Consider the following 10,991-nt stretch of genomic DNA (forward strand, 5'->3'; position numbering starts at 1 on the left):
TCCTCAATGATATACGATATGCTTCCCGCGCGGTGCTTGATTGTTTGCTTTTCTCTGTCTGTCTCTCTCTCTCTGCCTGACGGAGGGGGTGTGAGCAGAGGGGCTGTTTGCCTAAAGAATACGGACGCTCCTCTACAAAATGCCGCTTTATCGCGGTGCTTCGGCATACTTAAAAGCCCAAAAGCACATATTGATTTTTTCACTGTTTGGTTTTCTCTCGCTCTCTCTCTCTGACATTCTGTGCTCCTGACACGCATTCTTTGAAGAGGAAGATATGTTTGCATTCTTTTAATTGTGAGAAAGAACTGTCATCTCTGTCTTGTCATGGAGCACAGTTTAAACTTTTGACTAAAGGGTGTTATTTCATGTCTAGAGGGCTCTAATAATGTTAACAGTGTGGGAGAGTTTATAAGGACTTAAAATATATAAAAATAACCATACAAACATATGGTTTCTACTTCGCGGATTTTCATCTATCGTGGGAGGTTCTGGAACGCAGCCCCCGCGATCGAGGAGGGATTACTGTATTCCATCTCCTGGTTGAAATAACCTGTCTCAGTATTACAGAAAAAACGCTAAATTTATGTTGATTACCTGAACATACAGAACTAATCTCAGCAGCACAATCTCAGGTGCAGGGTTAGGGTGACACGTTAAAAATAACATTTGTTAAGTACTTAGATTACTTGTTAAAGTAACGCGTAAATGTCGTGGCAAAAAATTGTCACCAAAAGGTTTTTACCTGAAATTAAGGCTCTTAGGACTCAGAGGATAGGCAAACAGAGTATATAGCTTTATTGCAATAAAACAATAACACGGACTCAACCGAATTCGGCCAAATCGGACTGAGCCCCGAACAGTTCAAAAACCACAGCTTATATAATCATTTCTTATCATTCCGACCTCGCTCAAAGACAGCTCATTCGCTGTTCCCGCTGACTCCTTCCTGCACCTGGCTGGCTGTTTTCTCAGGTTTTCATGGGAACCATTTTTATCTTCTAACTTCCTTCTGCAGCTGGCCACCGGTATTTTTTACTGTCTATTATTCTGCTTTGCTTATTTTTTAGGTGGACTTGAAGGGCAGATGTTCCCTCTTCCATTTTTGGGCTTTCTCTTATCATTTCCCCTTCCTTGGCCTTTAAGCTTATATTAATGGCCAGAGCTAGGCTTAAATTAAAAAGAAATATGGCATGTGTTTTTATTTAACCATTTGCTTGGCAGGCCTGACTTGTATTAATATTTGCACTAAGGTTAATGCTTATATATTTTTCAATATTTATTTATGCTAATACATGAATATATTGATCTTGACCTCGTTGTAACAATGTCTTTGCTGTCTCTGCTGACTCACTATTCCAGCTGGCTTCTCACGTGCCTACCATGACCATTTTTCTGTATTTTGTCATTGGTACCGTTCCTTGCTTCCTAGCCTTCAAACAACAGGTGTTCTTATTCCCCCTTCTTTTGTCCTCGATAGTTTCTGTGCGTCATTCTCTTTCTGTTCTATCCTTCCAAGTTTCCCAATATTGGTAATTTTGCTTCAAGCTTAACTAGAAATGCAATATGACTAATGTCTTTTATTTAACTTTTTCAATGACATATATATTATTTGCTTAATGTCTAATTTATGCTAAATCTAATTACTTTTATGTTACATAGATTTTTATTTTAGTATAAACCACGGCGATATTTTTATCAAAGTAAAAATACCTGCATTGTTGTTATCCCATCAGCACCGAGTGTAAGGCAAGATGCACACATACCAGTTTCATGAAGGTTCATACAAGGTGCTTAGGATTTAATAACAAATGTTGTACTGCCAAATATGTAGTTTTTCATACAAAAGAAGAAAAAGTAACACTGCTTATGCATTACATTTTGTATTGAGTAACTATACAGCATATTTAGTTACTTTTGTAAATAATGAGTAACATAATTAATTTACTTTTAAAAGGTTCCATCCTTGTTTTTGGATTCACAGTGACCAGTGAGGATGTTTATCTCTTTTTTTGTGCAGTTTAATGACATTAAAGTAACAAAGAAGAACTCCTTAGATGGACTCGCACACATAAATGTTTTTACTACACCAGGTTTCTGCGTTAACCTTGTTACTCTCCTTATCCTGTTGTGTATGTAAGCACACTCAATGTCTCACTGTGTTTGAAATAAGCTTTATTATTATCCATACAATTTACCAGTTAAAAATTATTAGTTTAGATTTTTTTTTTTAAATAATAAACTATGCTCTGGTCCCAAAAGTAAGTGCACTTTTGAATACTTTATAAGGACACTAGCACAGTACCTCAATGGAAACTGTCAGGAGTATAATGAGATTAAACTGCCGCTGGCATGATCTCATATTATATTATACTAGCCATCGCCCGCAGCTTCACCCGCGTATTAGTGAAACAGGATATTGAGGAGGACCCGCCCAGCTCTCTACTCCTGACGTCACTCTTCTCCCCTTCCCTTGGCCTGCAACCTATGTCTCAGATTACTGTGAATATATCACTCCTGCAAGCAAACTATGATTCTTAGCGCAATGAGAAAGTCGCAAAATCAACTGGAATGTTGAAGCAAATTATGGAAAAAACCCGATCTAAATCCGTTAAGTAGTTCTCTTGTGAAAAGCGGACAGATATGCAAACGGGTCTAAAAACTATAAAAAATTTTGTGCTTGGACCACAAAATGTTTAAAACCGTTTCTTAGCGAGGCATCTATGTGGGGCTAAGGGTAACCTACATTCTAAATTTCAAGTCCTCATGGTTCGGGAGATTTTGTGACGAGTGAGTCAGTGGTATTTGGCTTTTATATACAGTATATAGATTATGGCCACTGAGCTTAAAACCCAAACAGATGTAAAATTAAAAAGCTGAAAAATATATAGTACATACAGAGAGAAATATTCTCATATTAGGTATAAGTTTGAATTAACTGGTTAAATTTAAGGCTGTGGAGCAGGTGGCCTAGTTGGAGTTAGCAAATACACATGTTATAAGAAGATGAATAAAAGGATAAATAATTATTACATACCAGCAGTGCATGGCCTTTATTTACAGTTATATATTAAATGTATTAACTTTGACATTGGCGTTTTAAAAGGTTGCCTTCTTCATATGACTCCAGCACTCCTTAAAACATCATAAAAACAAAATATCCCCTTTGTTTTTCACCTTCAAGAAGAATATTTTGTTCTTAAATTCCTCTTGTTACCGTGTTATTTTAATTCGGTGACTGTTAGTTGATCATTTTGGTATTGTGCTACTCCAGGCATGCTATGCAGTACTGCTATATTTTACAGTACTTCAGTGTTTTTTGTAATTTTGAATGGTTAGCTTGTATCGTCATAGAATGGACAGTCTTCTGTTACTTACACACACCCCTTCACAATGCAGTTTGAGATTTATTTTTGTACCTCTCTGCTCTGTGTTGCGATCAATAGTTATACTAAGAACTGATTTAAAAAAATATATCGTTTTGCTCCAGGTCATGTTCTAATTCACTCTTAATCCTCCATTGTACCAAACAAAAGCTTACTGATAAAGGAAGATAACTGCAATATTTCTGACTTACTTATATTATTAAAATTACTTTAAAATCACCATTGTAAAGAACATCTACAACATCAGCAATGCAAATTTAGCAACCTCAGTCATAACGCAGTGTCTTTAGGTAGTTCCTGGCTTAAAACATAACGCCTAAAACAAAGGCATAAGGAAGAATATGATGGTTTCTGTGTTATATTTTACTGCATCTGTAAAAATGGTGGTGGTGAGGAGGAGTTAGTTTAATCCTGCCTGTCATTACATGGCCGCCTTCCTTAACTAACATCTTCTGCTGCATTTATGTCTCTGTATCTACATGTATCTACAATATCTTCCAGATATTAAGATTTGTTTCAAAATTCTTCTGTGAATTGTTTAACTTAGTATATTCATGTAAACTCATTTTTACAGACTTCTTGTTACTGTGAATAAATGTATACAAAATAAATCATTATAATAATGAGGAAATACTGTACCTAAAGACAATAAAACACAAGATTGAATTCATTCAGTTACTTCATTTGTGAAATAAACCAAAAGTGTCTTAGTGCCAGACAGTGACCTTATGTTTTTAGTCCTCAAGGACCGAAAAGCTGCACAGCTAAATTAGGTGGGTTTTAAAATAATGAGTGCAGGTAAAGAGGGATTTTTATCTGGGTGTCATTAAGGTATCAAGGCAGTCTTTGTACATGAGCCCCAAGCACTTCATGCTTTGCAGATATATGGAAGCAAAAAATGTAAAAATATCAAAAGTAGTAATAAAATATAAAAAAATGCATGTAAATATAAACATACATGTGGCACCTAGTATTTTTCACCTCCATTCAAATACATTTGCATATTTACTTGTTGTTAATATGAATATTCAAACCTTCATTTTTTGGCTAATTTGACAGCCCTAATGTACACCTACACAGATATGAGATAAACGTGAGGATTCTTCACTGCAGAACATCCTGGACTGGTAGTGAATCAGAGTAAAAGCACTGTGAACATACATTGTGCTATATTCCACTATGTAAATAGTTACAATGAGTGTACGAAATAACCGGATGCTAATCACAGGATCCCATTAATAACAATAATTGCATTTATATAGTGCTTCCATAGCGACTCAGTGTTCTTTACATAGACAGCAGGGAACTGCTTCAACCACCACCAATATTTAGCATCCACCTTAATGACAGCAATACTTATTACACCAGTACGCTAACACATTAGCTATTAGGTGGTCAGGGGATGACAGAGATAGCCAAGTAGAGACAAGGATGATTAGCAGACCAGAATGGACAAGGCAGAGATGGATAATTTAACCAGGGCATCAAGGTACACCCTACTCCTTATGAAAGATGCTCCAGGATCTTTTATCACCAGAGACACGAGTCAGGACCTTGGTTTTATGTCTTATTTAAAGGACAGCACCATTTTTTCACTACAGTGTCACTGTCTCTACACTGGGGCATTGGGATCCTCTGAAAGACCACAGGTTACATGCCACCTGCCAGCCTTACCAACACTTCTTCGTCACCACTTCATTTGTGCGCCAGTGATGGCTAAACACTGAAATCATACTCTGGTACTGTAAAATATACTACACATTAGCTACGGAGAATACTTTCAGTAAAGTAGATGACTTGGATCATACACTGGCACAATACCTGCACACAAAAGCAATGCCACCGTGTACTTCTGAACAGCTTCATGCTGGACAGCGACTTCTCACTGGACATAGAAACTGTGTGTGCAACACTAAAATGGCTATTTCATGATGCGGACTAAGACAATTACATATCAATAATCAATTCTGTCAAAGAGCAGTGCTGCAGATCTAGTTAGTTAACAGCATACGATGCAGGAGTTTATCTTTTTAAGGGTACATCAGTACTTGTTAGTATTATTATTATTACCACACTTCTTTTAACTTCACCTGTTTGTTGTCTGGTACAAATCTTGTAATTGATATTTAACCCACTTCCTATTGTCCAAATGACTTGAAATGTTGCACACTTACTCACTTCCGATGACAATACATGAATCAACAATCAGTTTCACTAATTTATCAATTAATCCATGTTAAGAAATAAAATTTTCATATGAAGAATAGTTAAAGATTTCACCAATAGATGACGCTAGTAACGGATAGAAATATTAAAGAGAGTGTTAAAATATTGATTACAAAAATTATACTAGAACAAACACAAGACTAAAAAGTTGAAAATAATATATATATAAAAAAATACTTTTTAAAAACCACTCTTACATTAAGTTAAAAAGCTAACTGTTAAAAAGTTAAAAATAAGTCTATCATACATTACTCGTAAAATAAAAGTGTGGGCGCATTTCATCAATTAGCATTCAAAAAAAAGTCTTAAAATCTTAGAAAAAGCAGCCACCTTTTCTCTCCAATGCTTTCATGTCTCTTTTTGATGCGCTGCTCTTTCTTCTTTGCTTAGTCATTCACGTGCCATCTTGAATGTATAACATTTTTAAGAGCTGGGAGCACATGAAGTGTGTCTGCCAAAAGCATTCCAACAACTGTGAGGTTAGATCTCCGTGAACTTGTTTTAAATTGTTTGTAAGTAGGGCGTGACGTGTAATAGTCACCGTCTCATGGGTCTTGCTTCACAAGGTTGGAATGTCTAGTCTCGCGTGATGTCAAAGTGTCTCTCTGAGATGATCACGTCTCGACCCAAGATTTTTTTATATAATAGATTGATATATTTTTGAATTCAAGTTTGAGAATATTATAGTGAGCACTGACATGAAAGAACTGAGACACACACTGAATAACATGTATTGAACAGCAACGCCATACACTGCCTAGTAAGACTGATTATTTCACTTTCTTGTTCTTATAAGCTGTGGGAAATGCCAGCAAAACAACAAATGCAAACTAGGACTAGGACATGGACAGCCTCGCCCTATTCTCCTGCAACGTGGCACTGTCAGTATGTCGGTATCAGTAATCTCAATCATTTTAGGGCTAGCTGCGTCTCACTCTTCAGTATCGTCAATGACTGTGTGAGCCTCCAACATGTAACATTTCCTCAAAAAGTTTCTGCCCTGTGCCTCATATTGAATCCTCTCAGGTCCATCAAGCTGTGTGCTCCCCATTCCCATCTGACAGAGTGTTGCTGCTGCCACTTATTAGGTTGAATTTTGCTTCTTTCATTTTTTTGGGTTAAATATATTTTTCCTTATTCTGTACTCATTTTTTATCTTAGTTTTGAGTTATGGAGATTCTAATAGTACTAAGTAACTTGTGTTTAGATTTCTTGTTTTATTTTGGGACTAAGTTTTGGAATTCCTTAAGCTATTTTCCATAGCGGTCGTTAGGGCTCACCCTGACCAAACTACAGGAAGTTACATCACGTAACGCCACTAGCACGTCTCTCTAGCCTCTCTGTCCATGATTGTGGATTCATCTCAAACCCTTTCCTATGGTTATGCCTTCTAAAGAATCTCTGGTTTATAAGTATCATACCCTTTTTTATGATTTTGACAGTGGTTTAGTGATTTGGCTTTGATGCATGTTAGAAATTACTTCCTGGTTTTGACCTTCACTTCATTCATTGACTACATCTTTGTATCCTGATTCATCTCTTCCACTGTACCACTCAAGCGTCCAGCCTCACCCAGCCTTTGAAGGACTCACAGACTGCTGCCTTCCCATACAGTCTTCCTGTGTAGAGCATTCTGCTGGCTGCTACATTTCCCTCTCTTAAATGCAAGAACTGACATGAATTAATTTATAACATTATAACATTTCAGGGACTCCCACAATTTTTGCTATTTGGGTGAGATCCCAGACTTCTGGAACCCCCTGTATTTCACACAGAATTCACAGTATTGGGTGAACTTTCATGGTGGCACAGTGGTTGGAGCTGCGGCCTCAATAATCCAGCATCCTGGCTTTCAATTGCAAACCCTGTCATGGTCTGTATTTGAATCAGTATGTGGTTTCAGTCCTTCGGCTATGTTAATTGGCTGTGCACTTGGGGGAGTTGGGGGTGGGGGTGGTTGTGCATGGGTGGGCCCTATGACAGATGGTGTCCAGGACAAGTTCCTGCCTTGTTCCCATTATTGCCAGGCTAGGCACCTGTCAGTATGAATTGGATAAAGCAGGTAAGGTACTGAGCAGATAAACCCATGGAGTGATCTCTTTGACCCAAGTCCCAAAAGCACATCCAAAAATGTCCACTAGAAGGGGGGAACATCTGTCAAAAACACCATCTAGATACAGAAATGAAACTACATGGAGCACAAACTCAAAATTAAATTCTCTGTAACATGAAGGCAATCCATATTAAGCAATAGATTCAGTAGTAAGATCAAAAACACAAAGCACAGCGAAAGACACATAAACTCACCAACTCCAGAGCGCATTCACAATGAACCACCAGGAACTGTGGGAGACCCTGGATTTATAGGGCAGAGGGCAGTTCCTGATTGTGATTGGCGGGGAACAGTGCACAAAACACATGGAACATAACACAGGCAAAGAAAAATACAGCAGATAATTAACAAAAGTAACATTAACATAACTGCCTCGTCAAAGAACAAAAGGATATAAAACAAGACTAGGAACCCTGGCTGAGATGTAACAGTCCAAATGTTGACGTAATGTAGCACACATGCTTTTATTTGCAAGTGAACTAGCCTTGCTAAATTGTTGCTAAAAGTAGGAGAGAACAGGCAAACATCTGGGTGTGAATTTGTCTTCTTGCTGAAACATGGACCAATAGAACGTTAAATCAGTTAATCTGTGTTCACCAATGTTCTGCATGTTTTGGACTAAAGAGAGTCTTCATGATTCTTTGTATTTTAAGTAACATAGACAGTGTGCATCACATTATGCTAACCACAGGGACAACTAGTGGAAGACCCATCCATATTTATGGACCCTGTGGAAGATCCTGTAAGGCTCCAAGTAGTTGCAGGTTTCCTAAGGATTCAAGGTAGACTTGTAACATGTACTGCTTTTCCTCACCAACTCGGTTGATTCAAGATGCTCTCGTCTTCCTCCAATCTCAAAAGCCAATTGTACGCACTTCATGTGAAACAGTACTCCAGCACCAGCTATGCAGGCCTCTCAGTGACACATCTAGCAGGTCAGGTCTTTTCATCTCTAGTTGACAGTTATTACAAAGGAACAGATAATGCTGAGAACGAGACATCTTTACGTTTTCTCTGACTTAGCTGCATAGTTAACACTTGTTCTTTTTCTCCTAACAGTCGAAATTGCTGACTCATCTGCTCCGTCACCCAAAGAAGTCCCCAAGAGGTTTCCTCCTTCAGAATCAGCACAAGTTGCAACCGAACCTGCTTGGCTGGCCCTTGCCAAACGGAAAGCCAAGGCCTGGAGTGATTGCCCTCAGATTATTAAATAGCGACAAGCCTCAACCCAAGCCTGCCCCACCCAGTGCTTTTCTGGTCGTTTTTTACTTCTCCGATTTTTGATTTTATCATTTTTTTTCCTGTTTATTTTAAATCATGTGTCACAATCAGCAATGGGTCTCTATTTCAAATGAAATTGTCTGTTAAGCTTCAGGGGTCATAATAGGATGTGTTTATTCAGTACACTGAAGGGGAAGTGCAAATCATGGATGTTATGTTTGTATAATTACCAGCTGCCATTTTTAGCCAAACAGGTCGACTGGGCCAAACAGTAGGTACAAATCTTTGAAAATCTGCAGAAATTAACAAGAGGTAAAAAAACGAAGAACAGCTTTGAGACGTCAAAAGTCCAAAATCTTCAAAACAGTACAGCTTGGAAGGTGTCTGTTTCTGTATGTGCTAATCATGTCCTATTGATGTTTTTATGTTATTTTAATTTATTTTTTGAGATGGTAACAATGTCTAAGGGCTAGTATTGTATTGCAGAAGTCTGCCTATCATGTTCAGGGTATCCCTCTTTATAATCAACCGACAGCACTCTTCACTAAGTACAGAAATCTTTTGCCCAGACAGCATTATGGCATCGATTTGCTTTAACCATTATACAAAGCACTTGAGTTGCTCAGACGATAAAGGTAATTAAAATAATTTTTTTCTACTTTTTACAACAAAAAACTGTTAAGTATTTTCTAATTTACAGATGAAAGATCAATTGCATAATATTATCATCACCTGAAAAATGCAGCCATAAATCACATCTTTGCATCTCTCCTGTGATGTTCACAGTCTCAATTTGTAAATGAGTTGCTCCCTCAGCACTCATACCATATTTTTATATTTGTAAATTTCAGACGGTTTGCACCTTGATATAGCAAAATTAGCTTATCGCGCCTAAACGTTTGTTTTTGCAAACGTATAGCACTAACGAATTTGCACTAAAAACACAAGTATTATTGTGCTGCCGTTAATAATCCACTTGACAGTAAGTTAATCTTGCACAGTGTTACACCTCTCATTCCAACAACAACAACTATTAGCTAAATAGTCAAAATTTCCTCCTCACAACAAATAATGTCTTCTTATTCTCCCTTGCATTGAACCCAAATGACAAGATTTTTATAAGCAAACAGCAGCCTCCTCCAAGCATTAGCATATTCCGTGTTTAGCAGAAGAACTGTGTTCTGTAAAATCATAGATGTGTGTATAAAAATGATTTTATGGTGTTTAAATGCAACTTATTTATTTTTTTAATTGTTCCAAAGTGCAACTGTTCTTTATCACCTCATTGTTTTTTAAAGTTTTACGTGACTGTGTACTGTGATCCTAGTGTTAGATAACATTCACTACTTTTCTAATTCTTTGTTTTGTTTCATCCTAAATCAGTATTGATTACAATTGTTTCTGGTGATACGGATGTCTCGCAATACACCCCAGCAACATTAAATGCAATAGTTTCTTGCATTCCTTTATCCCGAGTCTTTGGTGTACGCTCTTTTCGTTTTATTCAGACGACATTTTCATTTTTGGAGTCCTGAAAAAATACAGACCAAGGTTAATGTGAGTTTTAGAATGCAGACTTGTAGTGGGTGGCAAAAGTCAAATGCTTTTGATTAATTGATAAAGCACACTTGGCCATCCTTTTTGAAATTCCGGGTCAATCCATAATCCAATGAAAGTATGAGATACTATATGAGTGCCTCAACCTTTCCTGAAGCCCACTTGGACATCAGGCAATTCTGCATCTATAAATTTGCCCAGACACGGCTGTGTAGTGGTCCGGAGCTGCTAAGATTCACACCGTTTAAGAGACGGTGATTTATTTTTTTAGTGCAGATTCCAGGGGTGCACCCAGCCTTGGCCCGACCCGCACACACTCACAATTAGAGATTAAAAAGCGACCGTTAATAAAACAGCAATTAAAGAATGTATTAAACAATAATAAAGTTAAAACAACGATCACACCCCACTTCACTCTTACGGCGATGTACAATAAACTAAAGTTCAACAATAACAAACCACTAACAAAAATCACACACTATGAAGTTCAT

At 37.4% G+C, this 10,991-nt stretch overlaps 1 protein-coding gene across 2 annotated transcripts in view; it reads left to right on the forward strand.

Annotated features, from left to right (window-relative positions):
* cracd (capping protein inhibiting regulator of actin dynamics) overlaps window positions 1-10,412 on the forward strand; it is a 310,383-nt gene extending 299,971 nt beyond the window's left edge. For both annotated transcript variants that reach the window (XM_039750891.1, XM_039750890.1), the window contains one exon: window positions 8,782-10,412. In XM_039750891.1, the coding sequence (XP_039606825.1) occupies window positions 8,782-8,936 (155 nt within the window). In that variant the 3' untranslated portion in view covers window positions 8,937-10,412. The remainder of the gene's footprint in view (window positions 1-8,781) is intronic.
* The last annotated feature ends 579 nt before the right edge of the window (window positions 10,413-10,991 follow it).

This window comes from Polypterus senegalus, chromosome 4 (assembly GCF_016835505.1).
Source record: "Polypterus senegalus isolate Bchr_013 chromosome 4, ASM1683550v1, whole genome shotgun sequence".
Lineage (NCBI taxonomy): Eukaryota > Metazoa > Chordata > Cladistia > Polypteriformes > Polypteridae > Polypterus > Polypterus senegalus.